The sequence below is a fragment of the Salvelinus fontinalis genome, chromosome 27 (assembly GCF_029448725.1).
Source record: "Salvelinus fontinalis isolate EN_2023a chromosome 27, ASM2944872v1, whole genome shotgun sequence".
Classification (NCBI taxonomy): domain Eukaryota; kingdom Metazoa; phylum Chordata; class Actinopteri; order Salmoniformes; family Salmonidae; genus Salvelinus; species Salvelinus fontinalis.
Window position 1 is genome coordinate 31960526 of NC_074691.1, and position 19648 is coordinate 31980173.

General features: G+C 46.0%; 1 protein-coding gene across 5 annotated transcripts in view; it reads left to right on the forward strand.

Moving 5' to 3' along the window:
- Nucleotides 1-19648, forward strand: part of LOC129825462 (gephyrin) — a 190288-nt gene that overhangs the window by 143748 nt on the left and 26892 nt on the right. For 4 of the 5 annotated variants that reach the window (XM_055885573.1, XM_055885574.1, XM_055885575.1 and 1 more), the window contains exons 9-10: nt 11458-11499; nt 14409-14483. The exons of the other annotated variant lie outside the window; for it this stretch is intronic. In XM_055885573.1, coding sequence (XP_055741548.1) covers nt 11458-11499; nt 14409-14483 — 117 coding nt within the window. The remainder of the gene's footprint in view (nt 1-11457; nt 11500-14408; nt 14484-19648) is intronic. 5 annotated transcript variants of the gene reach the window in all.

Sequence of the window (19648 nt, forward strand, 5' to 3'; positions counted from 1 at the left end):
CATCTACAGATCAAACAGGGTTAGAATTGTCTACGGCCTACAGGTTACCATCATCTACAGATCAAACAGGGTTAGAATGGTCTACGGCCTACAGGTTACTGTCATCTCCAGATCAAACAGGGTTAGAATGGTCTACGGCCTACAGGTTACTGTCATCTACAGATCAAACAGGGTTAGAATGGTCTACAGCCTACAGGTTACTATCATCTACAGATCAAACAGGGTTAGAATGGTCTACGGCCTACAGGTTACTGTCATCTACAGATCAAACAGGGTTAGAATTGTCTACGGCCTACAGGTTACTGTCATCTACAGATCAAACAGGGTTAGAATGGTCTACGGCCTACAGGTTACTGTCATCTACAGATCAAACAGGGTTAGAATGGTCTATGGCCTACAGGTTACTATCATCTACAGATCAAACAGGGTTAGAATGGTCTACGGCCTACAGGTTACTGTCATCTACAGATCAAACAGGGTTAGAATGGTCTACGGCCTACAGGTTACCATCATCTACAGATCAAACAGGGTTAGAATGGTCTACAGCCTACAGGTTACCATCATCTACAGATCAAACAGGGTTAGAATGGTCTACGGCCTACAGGTTACCATCATCTACAGATCAAACAGGGTTAGAATGGTCTACAGGTTACTATCATCTACAGATCAAACAGGGTTAGAATGGTCTACAGCCTACAGGTTACTGTCATCTACAGATCAAACATGGTTAGAATGGTCTACAGCCTACAGGTTACTGTCATCTACAGATCAAACAGGGTTAGAATGGTCTACGGCCTACAGGTTACTATCATCTACAGATCAAACAGGGTTAGAATGGTCTACAGCCTACAGGTTACCATCATCTACAGATCAAACAGGGTTAGAATGGTCTACAGCCTACAGGTTACTGTCATCTACAGATCAAACAGGGTTAGAATGGTCTACAGCCTACAGGTTACCTTCATCTACAGATCAAACAGGGTTAGAATGGTCTACAGGTTACCATCATCTACAGATCAAACAGGGTTAGAATGGTCTACAGCCTACAGGTTACCTTCATCTACAGATCAAACAGGGTTAGAATGGTCTACAGCCTACAGGTTACCATCATCTACAGATCAAACAGGGTTAGAATGGTCTACAGCCTACAGGTTACCATCATCTACAGATCAAACAGGGTTAGAATGGTCTACGGCCTACAGGTTACCATCATCTACAGATCAAACAGGGTTAGAATGGTCTACGGCCTACAGGTTACCATCATCTACAGATCAAACAGGGTTAGAATGGTCTACAGCCTACAGGTTACCTTCATCTACAGATCAAACAGGGATAGAATGGTCTACGGCCTACAGGTTACCATCATCTACAGATCAAACAGGGTTAGAATGGTCTACGGCCTACAGGTTACTGTCATCTACAGATCAAACAGGGTTAGAATGGTCTACAGCCTACAGGTTACTATCATCTACAGATCAAACAGGGTTAGAATGGTCTACGGCCTACAGGTTACTGTCATCTACAGATCAAACAGGGTTAGAATTGTCTACGGCCTACAGGTTACTGTCATCTACAGATCAAACAGGGTTAGAATGGTCTACGGCCTACAGGTTACTGTCATCTACAGATCAAACAGGGTTAGAATGGTCTACAGCCTACAGGTTACTATCATCTACAGATCAAACAGGGTTAGAATGGTCTACGGCCTACAGGTTACTGTCATCTACAGATCAAACAGGGTTAGAATTGTCTACGGCCTACAGGTTACCGTCATCTACAGATCAAACAGGGTTAGAATGGTCTACGGCCTACAGGTTACTGTCATCTACAGATCAAACAGGGTTAGAATGGTCTACAGCCTACAGGTTACTATCATCTACAGATCAAACAGGGTTAGAGTGGTCTACGGCCTACAGGTTACTGTCATCTACAGATCAAACAGGGTTAGAATGGTCTACGGCCTACAGGTTACCATCATCTACAGATCAAACAGGGTTAGAATGGTCTACAGCCTACAGGTTACCATCATCTACAGATCAAACAGGGTTAGAATGGTCTACAGCCTACAGGTTACCATCATCTACAGATCAAACAGGGTTAGAATGGTCTACAGCCTACAGGTTACCGTCATCTACAGATCAAACAGGGATAGAATGGTCTACGGCCTACAGGTTACCATCATCTACAGATCAAACAGGGTTAGAATGGTCTACAGCCTACAGGTTACCATCATCTACAGATCAAACAGGGTTAGAATGGTCTACAGCCTACAGGTTACCATCATCTACAGATCAAACAGGGATAGAATGGTCTACGGCCTACAGGTTACTATCATCTACAGATCAAACAGGGTTAGAATGGTCTACGGCCTACAGGTTACTGTCATCTACAGATCAAACAGGGTTAGAATGGTCTACAGCCTACAGGTTACCATCATCTACAGATCAAACAGGGTTAGAATGGTCTACGGCCTACAGGTTACTGTCATCTACAGATCAAACAGGGATAGAATGGTCTACAGCCTACAGGTTACCATCATCTACAGATCAAACAGGGTTAGAATGGTCTACAGCCTACAGGTTACTATCATCTACAGATCAAACAGGGTTGGAATGGTCTACGGCCTACAGGTTACTGTCATCTACAGATCAAACAGGGTTAGAATTGTCTACGGCCTACAGGTTACCATCATCTACAGATCAAACAGGGTTAGAATGGTCTACGGCCTACAGGTTACTGTCATCTCCAGATCAAACAGGGTTAGAATGGTCTACGGCCTACAGGTTACTGTCATCTACAGATCAAACAGGGTTAGAATGGTCTACAGCCTACAGGTTACTATCATCTACAGATCAAACAGGGTTAGAATGGTCTACGGCCTACAGGTTACTGTCATCTACAGATCAAACAGGGTTAGAATTGTCTACGGCCTACAGGTTACTGTCATCTACAGATCAAACAGGGTTAGAATGGTCTACGGCCTACAGGTTACTGTCATCTACAGATCAAACAGGGTTAGAATGGTCTATGGCCTACAGGTTACTATCATCTACAGATCAAACAGGGTTAGAATGGTCTACGGCCTACAGGTTACTGTCATCTACAGATCAAACAGGGTTAGAATGGTCTACGGCCTACAGGTTACCATCATCTACAGATCAAACAGGGTTAGAATGGTCTACAGCCTACAGGTTACCATCATCTACAGATCAAACAGGGTTAGAATGGTCTACGGCCTACAGGTTACCATCATCTACAGATCAAACAGGGTTAGAATGGTCTACAGGTTACTATCATCTACAGATCAAACAGGGTTAGAATGGTCTACAGCCTACAGGTTACTGTCATCTACAGATCAAACATGGTTAGAATGGTCTACAGCCTACAGGTTACTGTCATCTACAGATCAAACAGGGTTAGAATGGTCTACGGCCTACAGGTTACTATCATCTACAGATCAAACAGGGTTAGAATGGTCTACAGCCTACAGGTTACCATCATCTACAGATCAAACAGGGTTAGAATGGTCTACAGCCTACAGGTTACTGTCATCTACAGATCAAACAGGGTTAGAATGGTCTACAGCCTACAGGTTACCTTCATCTACAGATCAAACAGGGTTAGAATGGTCTACAGGTTACCATCATCTACAGATCAAACAGGGTTAGAATGGTCTACAGCCTACAGGTTACCTTCATCTACAGATCAAACAGGGTTAGAATGGTCTACAGCCTACAGGTTACCATCATCTACAGATCAAACAGGGTTAGAATGGTCTACAGCCTACAGGTTACCATCATCTACAGATCAAACAGGGTTAGAATGGTCTACGGCCTACAGGTTACCATCATCTACAGATCAAACAGGGTTAGAATGGTCTACGGCCTACAGGTTACCATCATCTACAGATCAAACAGGGTTAGAATGGTCTACAGCCTACAGGTTACCTTCATCTACAGATCAAACAGGGATAGAATGGTCTACGGCCTACAGGTTACCATCATCTACAGATCAAACAGGGTTAGAATGGTCTACGGCCTACAGGTTACTGTCATCTACAGATCAAACAGGGTTAGAATGGTCTACAGCCTACAGGTTACTATCATCTACAGATCAAACAGGGTTAGAATGGTCTACGGCCTACAGGTTACTGTCATCTACAGATCAAACAGGGTTAGAATTGTCTACGGCCTACAGGTTACTGTCATCTACAGATCAAACAGGGTTAGAATGGTCTACGGCCTACAGGTTACTGTCATCTACAGATCAAACAGGGTTAGAATGGTCTACAGCCTACAGGTTACTATCATCTACAGATCAAACAGGGTTAGAATGGTCTACGGCCTACAGGTTACTGTCATCTACAGATCAAACAGGGTTAGAATTGTCTACGGCCTACAGGTTACCGTCATCTACAGATCAAACAGGGTTAGAATGGTCTACAGCCTACAGGTTACTGTCATCTACAGATCAAACAGGGTTAGAATGGTCTACGGCCTACAGGTTACTGTCATCTACAGATCAAACAGGGTTAGAATGGTCTACGGCCTACAGGTTACTGTCATCTACAGATCAAATAGGGTTAGAATGGTCTACAGCCTACAGGTTACTATCATCTACAGATCAAACAGGGTTAGAATGGTCTACAGCCTACAGGTTACTGTCATCTACAGATCAAACAGGGTTAGAATGGTCTACGGCCTACAGGTTACTATCATCTACAGATCAAACAGGGTTAGAATGGTCTACAGCCTACAGGTTACCATCATCTACAGATCAAACAGGGTTAGAATGGTCTACAGCCTACAGGTTACTGTCATCTACAGATCAAACAGGGTTAGAATGGTCTACAGCCTACAGGTTACCTTCATCTACAGATCAAACAGGGTTAGAATGGTCTACAGGTTACCATCATCTACAGATCAAACAGGGTTAGAATGGTCTACAGCCTACAGGTTACCTTCATCTACAGATCAAACAGGGTTAGAATGGTCTACAGCCTACAGGTTACCATCATCTACAGATCAAACAGGGTTAGAATGGTCTACAGCCTACAGGTTACCATCATCTACAGATCAAACAGGGTTAGAATGGTCTACGGCCTACAGGTTACCATCATCTACAGATCAAACAGGGTTAGAATGGTCTACGGCCTACAGGTTACCATCATCTACAGATCAAACAGGGTTAGAATGGTCTACAGCCTACAGGTTACCTTCATCTACAGATCAAACAGGGATAGAATGGTCTACGGCCTACAGGTTACCATCATCTACAGATCAAACAGGGTTAGAATGGTCTACGGCCTACAGGTTACTGTCATCTACAGATCAAACAGGGTTAGAATGGTCTACAGCCTACAGGTTACTATCATCTACAGATCAAACAGGGTTAGAATGGTCTACGGCCTACAGGTTACTGTCATCTACAGATCAAACAGGGTTAGAATTGTCTACGGCCTACAGGTTACTGTCATCTACAGATCAAACAGGGTTAGAATGGTCTACGGCCTACAGGTTACTGTCATCTACAGATCAAACAGGGTTAGAATGGTCTACAGCCTACAGGTTACTATCATCTACAGATCAAACAGGGTTAGAATGGTCTACGGCCTACAGGTTACTGTCATCTACAGATCAAACAGGGTTAGAATTGTCTACGGCCTACAGGTTACCGTCATCTACAGATCAAACAGGGTTAGAATGGTCTACAGCCTACAGGTTACTGTCATCTACAGATCAAACAGGGTTAGAATGGTCTACGGCCTACAGGTTACTGTCATCTACAGATCAAACAGGGTTAGAATGGTCTACGGCCTACAGGTTACTGTCATCTACAGATCAAACAGGGTTAGAATGGTCTACAGCCTACAGGTTACTATCATCTACAGATCAAACAGGGTTAGAATGGTCTACGGCCTACAGGTTACTGTCATCTACAGATCAAACAGGGTTAGAATGGTCTACGGCCTACAGGTTACCGTCATCTACAGATCAAACAGGGTTAGAATGGTCTACAGCCTACAGGTTACTGTCATCTACAGATCAAACAGGGTTAGAATGGTCTACGGCCTACAGGTTACTGTCATCTACAGATCAAACAGGGTTAGAATGGTCTACGGCCTACAGGTTACCATCATCTACAGATCAAACAGGGTTAGAATGGTCTACAGCCTACAGGTTACCATCATCTACAGATCAAACAGGGTTAGAATGGTCTACAGCCTACAGGTTACCATCATCTACAGATCAAACAGGGTTAGAATGGTCTACAGCCTACAGGTTACCGTCATCTACAGATCAAACAGGGTTAGAATGGTCTACGGCCTACAGGTTACCATCATCTACAGATCAAACAGGGTTAGAATGGTCTACGGCCTACAGGTTACTATCATCTACAGATCAAACAGGGTTAGAATGGTCTACGGCCTACAGGTTACTGTCATCTACAGATCAAACAGGGTTAGAATGGTCTACAGCCTACAGGTTACCATCATCTACAGATCAAACAGGGTTAGAATGGTCTACAGCCTACAGGTTACTGTCATCTACAGATCAAACAGGGTTAGAATGGTCTACAGCCTACAGGTTACCATCATCTACAGATCAAACAGGGTTAGAATGGTCTACAGCCTACAGGTTACTGTCATCTACAGATCAAACAGGGATAGAATGGTCTACGGCCTACAGGTTACCATCATCTACAGATCAAACAGGGTTAGAATGGTCTACAGCCTACAGGTTACCATCATCTACAGATCAAACAGGGTTAGAATGGTCTACAGCCTACAGGTTACCATCATCTACAGATCAAACAGGGATAGAATGGTCTACGGCCTACAGGTTACTATCATCTACAGATCAAACAGGGTTAGAATGGTCTACGGCCTACAGGTTACTGTCATCTACAGATCAAACAGGGTTAGAATGGTCTACGGCCTACAGGTTACTGTCATCTACAGATCAAACAAGGATAGAATGGTCTACGGCCTACAGGTTACTGTCATCTACAGATCAAACAGGGTTAGAATGGTCTACGGCCTACAGGTTACTGTCATCTCCAGATCAAACAGGGTTAGAATGGTCTACGGCCTACAGGTTACTGTCATCTACAGATCAAACAGGGTTAGAATGGTCTACAGCCTACAGGTTACTATCATCTACAGATCAAACAGGGTTAGAATGGTCTACGGCCTACAGGTTACTATCATCTACAGATCAAACAGGGTTAGAATGGTCTACGGCCTACAGGTTACTGTCATCTACAGATCAAACAGGGTTAGAATTGTCTACGGCCTACAGGTTACTGTCATCTACAGATCAAACAGGGTTAGAATGGTCTACGGCCTACAGGTTACTGTCATCTACAGATCAAACAGGGTTAGAATGGTCTATGGCCTACAGGTTACTATCATCTACAGATCAAACAGGGTTAGAATGGTCTACGGCCTACAGGTTACTGTCATCTACAGATCAAACAGGGTTAGAATGGTCTACGGCCTACAGGTTACCATCATCTACAGATCAAACAGGGTTAGAATGGTCTACAGCCTACAGGTTACCATCATCTACAGATCAAACAGGGTTAGAATGGTCTACGGCCTACAGGTTACCATCATCTACAGATCAAACAGGGTTAGAATGGTCTACAGGTTACTATCATCTACAGATCAAACAGGGTTAGAATGGTCTACAGCCTACAGGTTACTGTCATCTACAGATCAAACATGGTTAGAATGGTCTACAGCCTACAGGTTACTGTCATCTACAGATCAAACAGGGTTAGAATGGTCTACGGCCTACAGGTTACTATCATCTACAGATCAAACAGGGTTAGAATGGTCTACAGCCTACAGGTTACCATCATCTACAGATCAAACAGGGTTAGAATGGTCTACAGCCTACAGGTTACTGTCATCTACAGATCAAACAGGGTTAGAATGGTCTACAGCCTACAGGTTACCTTCATCTACAGATCAAACAGGGTTAGAATGGTCTACAGGTTACCATCATCTACAGATCAAACAGGGTTAGAATGGTCTACAGCCTACAGGTTACCTTCATCTACAGATCAAACAGGGTTAGAATGGTCTACAGCCTACAGGTTACCATCATCTACAGATCAAACAGGGTTAGAATGGTCTACAGCCTACAGGTTACCATCATCTACAGATCAAACAGGGTTAGAATGGTCTACGGCCTACAGGTTACCATCATCTACAGATCAAACAGGGTTAGAATGGTCTACGGCCTACAGGTTACCATCATCTACAGATCAAACAGGGTTAGAATGGTCTACAGCCTACAGGTTACCTTCATCTACAGATCAAACAGGGATAGAATGGTCTACGGCCTACAGGTTACCATCATCTACAGATCAAACAGGGTTAGAATGGTCTACGGCCTACAGGTTACTATCATCTACAGATCAAACAGGGTTAGAATGGTCTACGGCCTACAGGTTACTGTCATCTACAGATCAAACAGGGTTAGAATTGTCTACGGCCTACAGGTTACTGTCATCTACAGATCAAACAGGGTTAGAATGGTCTACGGCCTACAGGTTACTGTCATCTACAGATCAAACAGGGTTAGAATGGTCTACAGCCTACAGGTTACTATCATCTACAGATCAAACAGGGTTAGAATGGTCTACGGCCTACAGGTTACTGTCATCTACAGATCAAACAGGGTTAGAATTGTCTACGGCCTACAGGTTACCGTCATCTACAGATCAAACAGGGTTAGAATGGTCTACGGCCTACAGGTTACTGTCATCTACAGATCAAACAGGGTTAGAATGGTCTACAGCCTACAGGTTACTATCATCTACAGATCAAACAGGGTTAGAGTGGTCTACGGCCTACAGGTTACTGTCATCTACAGATCAAACAGGGTTAGAATGGTCTACGGCCTACAGGTTACCATCATCTACAGATCAAACAGGGTTAGAATGGTCTACAGCCTACAGGTTACCATCATCTACAGATCAAACAGGGTTAGAATGGTCTACAGCCTACAGGTTACCATCATCTACAGATCAAACAGGGTTAGAATGGTCTACAGCCTACAGGTTACCGTCATCTACAGATCAAACAGGGATAGAATGGTCTACGGCCTACAGGTTACCATCATCTACAGATCAAACAGGGATAGAATGGTCTACGGCCTACAGGTTACTATCATCTACAGATCAAACAGGGTTAGAATGGTCTACGGCCTACAGGTTACTGTCATCTACAGATCAAACAGGGTTAGAATGGTCTACAGCCTACAGGTTACCATCATCTACAGATCAAACAGGGTTAGAATGGTCTACAGCCTACAGGTTACTGTCATCTACAGATCAAACAGGGATAGAATGGTCTACAGCCTACAGGTTACCATCATCTACAGATCAAACAGGGTTAGAATGGTCTACAGCCTACAGGTTACTGTCATCTACAGATCAAACAGGGATAGAATGGTCTACGGCCTACAGGTTACCATCATCTACAGATCAAACAGGGTTAGAATGGTCTACGGCCTACAGGTTACTGTCATCTACAGATCAAACAGGGTTAGAATGGTCTACAGGTTACTATCATCTACAGATCAAACAGGGTTGTAATGGTCTACGGCCTACAGGTTACTGTCATCTACAGATCAAACAGGGTTAGAATTGTCTACGGCCTACAGTTTACCATCATCTACAGATCAAACAGGGTTAGAATGGTCTACGGCCTACAGGTTACTGTCATCTACAGATCAAACAGGGTTAGAATGGTCTACAGCCTACAGGTTACTATCATCTACAGATCAAACAGGGTTAGAATGGTCTACGGCCTACAGGTTACTGTCATCTACAGATCAAACAGGGTTAGAATGGTCTACGGCCTACAGGTTACCATCATCTACAGATCAAACAGGGTTAGAATGGTCTACAGCCTACAGGTTACCATCATCTACAGATCAAACAGGGTTAGAATGGTCTACGGCCTACAGGTTACCATCATCTACAGATCAAACAGGGTTAGAATGGTCTACAGGTTACTATCATCTACAGATCAAACAGGGTTAGAATGGTCTACAGCCTACAGGTTACTGTCATCTACAGATCAAACATGGTTAGAATGGTCTACAGCCTACAGGTTACTGTCATCTACAGATCAAACAGGGTTAGAATGGTCTACGGCCTACAGGTTACTATCATCTACAGATCAAACAGGGTTAGAATGGTCTACAGCCTACAGGTTACCATCATCTACAGATCAAACAGGGTTAGAATGGTCTACAGCCTACAGGTTACTATCATCTACAGATCAAACAGGGTTAGAATGGTCTACAGCCTACAGGTTACTGTCATCTACAGATCAAACAGGGTTAGAATGGTCTACAGCCTACAGGTTACCTTCATCTACAGATCAAACAGGGTTAGAATGGTCTACAGGTTACCATCATCTACAGATCAAACAGGGTTAGAATGGTCTACAGCCTACAGGTTACTGTCATCTACAGATCAAACAGGGTTAGAATGGTCTACAGCCTACAGGTTACCTTCATCTACAGATCAAACAGGGTTAGAATGGTCTACAGCCTACAGGTTACCATCATCTACAGATCAAACAGGGTTAGAATGGTCTACGGCCTACAGGTTACTGTCATCTACAGATCAAACAGGGTTAGAATGGTCTACAGCCTACAGGTTACCTTCATCTACAGATCAAACAGGGTTAGAATGGTCTACAGCCTACAGGTTACCATCATCTACAGATCAAACAGGGTTAGAATGGTCTACGGCCTACAGGTTACTGTCATCTACAGATCAAACAGGGTTAGAATGGTCTACGGCCTACAGGTTACCATCATCTACAGATCAAACAGGGTTAGAATTGTGTTAATATGATAGTTTGTGTTATGTTTTCTAAGTACAACAGCTTTCCCACGGTTAGTAAAGGTTTTGATGCTTTGCTTTGGGTCATTCACACACATACACCCACACACACACACACACACCCACACCCACACCCACACACACACACACACACACACACACACACACACACCATAATGCCCTTGGCCCTCGGCTTCGCTGTCTTACCTGGGACAGACACACTGATGTTGCGTTCATGTGTTACTCAGAACTAGGAAACTCGTAAATGTCGAACAGGGAAACAGGGTACAACAACGCTATCCAAGTAACACTTGGAAGGCCATTTTGTATTGTTTTGGACTTCAGAAGCTCCAAGTCTTGATGCGTCTGATTACTTGATGGCAGATTTGAGTTTGTTTCTGATCATTCTAATAGTACATGAACACAGCATGAGACACAGAGCGGTGGGCCTCCTGACGGACAGGGCTCCTGTCTGTCTCACAGTCCGTCTGTCTGGCTTCTGGCTATGTTAACCCTGTTCTCTTCTCCCTTCCTCCTCCTCTTCCTCCTCCTTCTCCTCCTCTTCCTTCTGTCTCGTGGCACCAGGCGCGGCTCCCCTCCTGTTCATCCACCCTAAGCATTGCTGAGGTACTCCTGCATGACTTCTAATGCATCGCCATGGCCACCGTCGTCATGGCATTGTCATGGCTTCAGTGACCACGGCCCCCCTCCTCCTCTTTCGCCTGGCATGCTTGCTCACCCCCCCCCCCCCCCACACACACACACACACACACAGAACCACTTAGGGTCATCACCGCACCATCCGATCCACACACACTTACTGACATGTGACTCAGTGACGTTCCAAATACAGTGTTAGAGTTGAAACATCATGGTAGTCAGATGTTGATTGTACCCACAGTGCATTGCTCCACCCCTCAGCTGGTTCTGAGCTTGGCTTGGTCCACTATCTCTAACAGGCACCTCTCCTGTGGTTGACGCTCTAGTAGTATTGATTTAACTGTTACGTAATGACATTTACGGTTGGGATGGCACATGGTGTCCATCTCCAATAGATGGGCAGTGGAAGGTCACTTCCACCCTGTCAGTAGATTTCCTCTTAGTAACTATTTAGAAAAGCCAGGGAAACGCTGGACACTAAGGGCTCTGATGCAATAGGCGAGAGTGGGGTAAGTTGAGCCAGCCCCCTTATGTTAATGACTTGTTGCAAATCCAATCAGTTTTCCACGTTGATTCAACATCATCACTTTGAATTTATTTGTTGAAATGACGCGTAAACAATGTTGATTCAACCAATCACTGGAGAGAAAATATACCCTTTTTCCACCAGTACACCAACACACACATAGCCAATATCACTGTCCTTCACTCACTAACACTAACTAACTCACTCACTAACACTAACTAACTCACTAACACTAACTAACTCACTAACACTCAGTCTCTCTCCTCCACTCACTAACACTAACTAACTCACTAACACTAACTAACTCACTAACACTAACTAACTCACTAACACTAACTAACTCACTAACACTAACTAACTCACTAACACTAACTAACTCACTAACACTAACTAACTCACTAACACTAACTAACTCACTAACACTCAGCCTCTCTCCTCCACTCACTAACACTAACTCACTCACTAACACTCAGTCTCTCACTAACACTCAGCCTCTCTCCTCCAATCACTAACACTCAGTCTCTCTCCTCCACTCACTAACACTAACTCACTCACTAACACTCAGTCTCTCACTAACACTCAGTTTCTCTCCTTCACTCACTAACACTCAGTCTCTCTCCTCCACTCACTAACACTAACTAACTCACTAACACTCAGTCTCTCTCCTCCACTCACTAACACTGTCTCTCACTAACACTCAGTCTCTCACTAACACTCAGTTTCTCTCCTCCACTCACTAACACTAAGTCTCTCACTAACACTCAGTCGCTCTCCTCCTCTCACTAACACTAAGTCTCTCACTAACACTCAGTTTCTCTCCTCCACTCACTAACACTCAGTCTCTCACTAACACTAAGTCTCTCTCCTCCTCTCACTAACACTCAGTCTCTCACTAACACTAAGTCTCTCACTAACACTCAGTTTCTCTCCTCCACTCACTAACACTCAGTCTCTCACTAACACTAAGTCTCTCTCCTCCTCTCACTAACACTCAGTCTCTCACTAACACTCAGTCTCTCTCCTCCTCTCACTAACACTCAGTCTCTCTCCTCCTCTCACTAACACTAAGTCTCTCACTAACACTCAGTCTCTCTCCTCCTCTCACTAACACTAAGTCTCTCACTAACACTCAGTCTCTCACTAACACTAAGTCTCTCTCCTCCTCTCACTAACACTCAGTCTCTCTCCTCCTCTCACTAACACTAAGTCTCTCACTAACACTCAGTCTCTCACTAACACTCAGTCTCTCACTAACACTCAGTCTCTCACTAACACTCAGTCTCTCTCCTCCACTCACTAACACTCAGTTTCTCTCCTCCTCTCACTAACACTAAGTCTCTCACTAACACTAAGTCTCTCACTAACACTCAGTTTCTCTCCTCCTCTCACTAACACTAAGTCTCTCACTAACACTAAGTCTCTCACTAACACTCAGTTTCTCTCCTCCACTCACTAACACTAAGTCTCTCTCCTCCACTCATTAACACTCAGTGGTTTCACTCACTAACACTAACTCACTGTCAGACCCATGCAAAATGAGCTCTAGTTTGGAGTGAAAACTCTTGAGAAGTTGCCATCACATTATTTTGTTGTTATTTCATCAATCTTTGGTTCTGTATCATCGTAGTAGTGCTTGTTTTGCAGTCAGTGGACTTTTTTTTACAAAGTACTTTCTTTAAAAAAATGGATTGCTGTATGTGTGTCTGGGCAGTAGTCCTGGCTTGGATCTGTGTGTGTGTGTGTCTCATGGGTAGCTTGTGTGTGTGGTTGGTGGGTGGGTGGGTGAGTGGGTGTGTGTGTGTGTGTTTTTGTTTCACTGGGTTTTGTGTGTGTGTGTGTGTGTGTGTGTGTGTGTGTGTGTGTGTGTGTGTGTGTGTGTGTGTGTGTGTGTGTGTGTGTGTGTGTGTGTGATTGTGTGTGATTGTGTGCCCACGTGTGTGTGTGTGTGTGTGTGTGTGTGTGTGTGTGATTGTGTGTGATTGTGTGCCCACGTGTGTGTGTGTGTGTGTGTGTGTGTGTGTGTGTGTGTGTGTGTGTGTGTGTGTGTGTGTGTGTGTGTGTGTGTGTGTGTGTGTGTGTGTGATTGTGTGTGATTGTGTGTGATTGTGTGCCCACGTGTGTGTGTGTGTGTGTGTGTGTGTGTGTGTGTGATTGTGTGTGATTGTGTGTGATTGTGTGCCCACGTGTGTGTGTTAGGTCAAAACTATACATGTGTTCTAATGTACTGTACCAGGACATTTGCATGCTTTCCTACCTGCGTGCCTGTGTGTGTGCGTATGTGGTGTGTGTGTGTGTGTGATGCTTGATGGCGTGCGTGAAGGCGAGTGACCTATCCTGTGGCTTCCTCCAGGCCTCACGGAGAGAGTTCAGGGCTCACCTGGATGAGGTCATCACGCTCAAGTCAAGGTACTCTACCTTGGACCAGGTAAACCCCCCTTACCTTCTATCTATCCCCTCCCCCTTACCTTCTATCTATTCCCCTCCCCCATTACCTTCTATCTACCCCCCTTCCCCCTAACCTTCTATCTATCCCCTCCCCCATTACCTTCTATCTACCCCCCTCCCCCTTACCTTCTATCTACCCCCTCCCCCTTACATTCTATCTATCCCCTCCCCCATTACCTTCTATCTACCCCCCTCCCCCTGTCCTTCTATCTACCCCCTCCCCCTTACCTTCTATCTACCCCCTCCCCCTTACCTTCTATCTACCCCCCCCCCCTTTACCTTCTATCTACCCCCCTTCCCCCTGACCTTCTATCTATCCCCTCCCCCTTACCTTCTATCTATTCCCCTGCCCCATTACCTTCTATCTACCCCCTTCCCCCTAACCTTCTATCTACCCCCCTCCCCCTTACCTTCTATCTACCCCCCTCCCCCTTACCTTCTATCTACCCCCCTTCCCCCTTATCTTCTATCTATCCCCCCCCCCTTACATTCTATCTACCCCCCTTCCCCCTTATCTTCTATCTATCCCCCCCCCCCCTTACATTCTATCTACCCCCCTCCCCCTTACCTTCTATCTACCCCCCTTCCCCCTAACCTTCAATCTACCCCCCACCCCCTTACATTTTATCTTCCCCCTTCCCCCTAACCTTCAATCTACCCCCCACCCCCTTACATTTTATCTCCCCCCCCCTTACCTTCTATCTACCCCCCTTCCCCCTAACCTTCTATCTTACCCCCCCTTACCTTCTATCTACCCCCCCTTACCTTCTATCTACCCCCCCCTTACCTTCTATCTACCCCCCTCCCCCTAACCTTCTATCTACCCCCATCCCCCTTACCTTCTATCTACCCCATCCCCCTAACCTTCTATCTACCCCCCTCCCCCTTACCTTCTATCTACCCCCCTCCCCCTTACCTTCTATCTACCCCCCTTCCCCCTAACCTTCTATCTACCCCCTCCCCCGTATCTTCTATCTACCCCCCCTTACCTTCTATCTACCCCCTCCCCCTTGCCTTCTATCTACCCCCTCCCCCTTATCTTCTATCTACCCCCCCTTACCTTCTATCTACCCCCTCCCCCTTGCCTTCTATCTACCCCCTCCCCCTTATCTTCTATCTACCCCCCCTTACCTTCTATCTACCCCCTCCCCCTTGCCTTCTATCTACCCCCCCCCCTTACCTTCTATCTACCCCCCTACATTCTATCTGTCCCCTCCCCATTACCTTCTATCTACCCCATCCCCCTTACCTTCTATCTACCCCCTCCCCCTTACCTTCTATCTACCCCCTCCCCCTTACCTTCTATCTACCCCCTCCCCCTTACCTTCTATCTACCCCCCCTTGCCTTCTATCTACCCCCCCTTACCTTCTATCTACCCCCCTACATTCTATCTATCCCATCCCCCTTACCTTCTATCTACCCCCTCCCCATTACATTCTATCTACCCCCTCCCCCTCCCCCTTACCTTCTATCTGCCCCCTCCCCATTACATTCTATCTACCCCCCTCCCTATCTGTCCCCTCCCCCTTGCCTTCTATCTACCCCCTCCCCATTACCTTCTATCTACCCCCCTCCCCCATTACCTTCTATCTACCCCCCTTCCCCCTTACTTTCTATCTACCCCCTCCCCTTTACCTTCTATCTACCCCCTCCCCCTTACCTTCTATCTACCCCCTCCCCCTTACCTTCTATCTACCCCCTCCCCCTTACCTTCTATCTACCCCCCCTTGCCTTCTATCTACCCCCCCTTACCTTCTATCTACCCCCCTACATTCTATCTATCCCATCCCCCTTACCTTCTATCTACCCCCTCCCCATTACATTCTATCTACCCCCTCCCCCTCCCCCTTACCTTCTATCTGCCCCCTCCCCATTACATTCTATCTACCCCCTCCCCCTCCCCCTTACCTTCTATCTGCCCCCTCTCCATTACATTCTATCTACCCCCCTCCCTATCTGTCCCCTCCCCCTTGCCTTCTATCTACCCCCTCCCCATTACCTTCTATCTACCCCCCTCCCCCATTACCTTCTATCTACCCCCCTTCCCCCTTACTTTCTATCTACCCCCCTCCCCTTTGCCTTCTACCTACCCCCTCCCCATTACCTTCTATCTATCCCCTCCCCCTTACCTTCTATCTTCCCCCCTTACCTTATATCTACCCCCTCCCCCTTGCCTTCTATCTACCCCCCCTTACCTTCTATCTACCCCCTCCCCCTTACATTCTATCTACCCCCCTTGCCTTCTATCTACCCACCCTTACCTTCAATCTACCCCCTCCCCCTTACATTCTATCTGTCCCCCTTACCTTTTATCTACCCCCCACCCCCTTACATTCTATCTATCCCCCTCCCCTTTGCTTTCTATCTACCCCCTCCCCCTTACCTTCTATCTATCCCCTCCCCCATACTGGCATGCGGGCCCCGCTCCCCAACATAGACACAGCTACAGCCACCACACATCACTAGGGCCTCATAGAATCCAGTTAAAGACAGCTGTCAGGTCAGACATCCAGAGGTAGATAGACAGACAGGAAAGAGGGCCAGGGTCCACAGCCCACAGAGGTCTCACCATCTCAGGCAGACTGCCCTCTGCAGCTCCCCTGTGTGGTGATGCAGTACTGGAGCTCATCTACAGGACATAGAGACTGTAGGAAAGAGAGGGAGGATGTACATTAGGAGAGGCAGGATGGAAACAGAGGGTATATATTGACATAGAAACACACACTATGAAAAGGTTATATTTAGGAATTTGGCTCACAGAGTAGTATGGGTAGTGTAATCTTGCTAGGCAATTTGGCTTGTTCTGTTCATACCAACACATATCTCTCATCATGCATTTTAACAGAGTGTGTCCATCCACAGCAAAGCCCATACAGTAGAGTACTTTTCACTAGGGTTGTAAATAGATAGTGTTCAGTAGAGTTGAAGATCGATAGTGTTCAGTACAGTAGGGTTGTAGATAGGATAGTGTACAGTAGGGTTGGAGATAGGATAGTGTACAGTAGGGTTGGAGATAGGATAGTGTACAGTAGGGTTGGAGATAGGATAGTGTACAGTAGGGTTGGAGATAGGATAGTGTACAGTAGGGTTGGAGAAAGGATAGTGTACAGTAGGGTTGGAGATAGGATAGTGTACAGTAGGGTTGGAGAAAGGATAGTGTTCAGTAGGGTTGGAGATAGTGTTCAGTACAGTAGGGTTGGAGATAGGATAGTGTACAGTAGGGTTGGAGATAGGATAGTGTACAGTAGGGTTGGAGATAGGATAGTGTACAGTAGGGTTGGAGATAGGATAGTGTACAGTAGGGTTGGAGATAGGATAGTGTTCAGTAGTGTTGGAGATAGGATAGTGTACAGTAGGGTTGGAGATAGGATAGTGTACAGTAGGGTTGGAGATAGGATAGTGTACAGTAGGGTTGGAGATAGGATAGTGTACAGTAGGGTTGGAGATAGGATAGTGTACAGTAGGGTTGGAGATAGGATAGTGTACAGTAGGGTTGGAGATAGGATAGTGTACAGTAGGGTTGGAGATAGGATAGTGTACAGTAGGTTTGGAGATAGGATAGTGTACAGTAGGATTGGAAATAGTGTTCAGTACAGTAGGGTTGGAGATAGGATAGTGTACAGTAGGGTTGGAGATAGGATAGTGTACAGTAGGGTTGGAGATAGGATAGTGTTCAGTAGGGTTGGAGATAGGATAGTGTACAGTAGGGTTGGAGATAGTGTACAGTACAGTAGGGTTGGAGATAGGATAGTGTACAGTAGTGTTGGAGATAGGCTAGTGTACAGTAGGGTTGGAGATAGGATAGTGTACAGTAGGGTTGGAGATAGGATAGTGTACCGTACATCCCTCTCCATGCCTCTCTAGAACTCCTCCACTGTTCATTCTCTGTCATTCATTACCCATCTAGTCGTGGTGTGCCTGTGGGGAGGGGAGCATTTATTTTAACATTGTTGTTGTCAATGTATGTGATTTTGTTCATGTCTATGAGAAGAGATGCACGTGAATGTCCTTGTACCAGAGAATAGGTGTGTGTGTTTGTGTGTGTTTGTGTGTGTTTGTGTGTGTGTGTGTGTGTGTGCGTGTGCGTGTGTGTGTTTGTGTGTGTGTGTGTGTGCGTGTGCGCGTGTGTGTGGGTGCCACAGTAGCATACAGTCAATAAAACCAGAGGAAGTGCTGAAGGTTAGCCCTGGAGAAGTCTAGAGTAGTAGTGTGGAGCAGAGAGCAAACCAGGGACATCTCTCCCTCTCTCTCTCCCGCCCCTCTCTCCCTTAATCCCTCCCCCTCTTCCTCCCCTCCCTCCCCTCTCTCCCCCTTAGGCGCTGCTCTGGGAATTGAGTCTTGTCTTTGGAGAGCTACAGATGAACTCCTCCTCTCCCCTTTCTCCCTCCCTTCTCCCTCCTCTCTCTTCTATCCCTCTCCCCTGTGGGACAGGTTATTGGTAGAGGAGGTCGGAACTCCTCCTCTCCTCACTTCTCCTCCCCTCTCCTCAACTCTGCTCTCCTCTCCTTTTCTCTCCTCTTCTTCCCTCCTATCATCCTCTCCCCTCCTCTCATTCTCTCCTCCCCTCCCTGCCCCATGTCACATCCCTCTCCTCTTCCTCTCCTCCGAAATCCCCCTCTTTGCATAATTTGTCAGACAGCGCCTTTGTTTTTTGCTGAGCCCAGCACAGAAACACAGAAACAGTCCCCTCATCTCCTCGAGCCGCTTCTAAACCTTGTCTATTATTGGTCCATTGATTTACCTCCGGGCATTTAGCTTAGCAGCCGTCGCCGTCCACTAAGAGATCTTTCTCCCTGATCCAGCCTCCGCACTCGCCACTTGCTATACCTCCGAACCCCTCCCCACGTTCTTCCACCTCTACCCACCCCTCCGCCATTGATCTCCGTGGCCGATCGTCATGACAACCCATCGTCAGGCCGTTTTAGGGTGTTTCCGCAGCGACTATCAGGTTGCCGTGTAAAGCGATTAGGGTTGTTGGCAGATGTCTGTGTGTGTGTTTGTATTCTTGGCACTCTGTATTCGGTAGCTGTATTGTCAGGGTCTAGCCCAATGCAAGCTCTGCTACACACACACAGAAACACACAGACAAAGTTACTCAGCATATTCACACATGGTGTATCAACAGTTTACTCAAACAAATACAC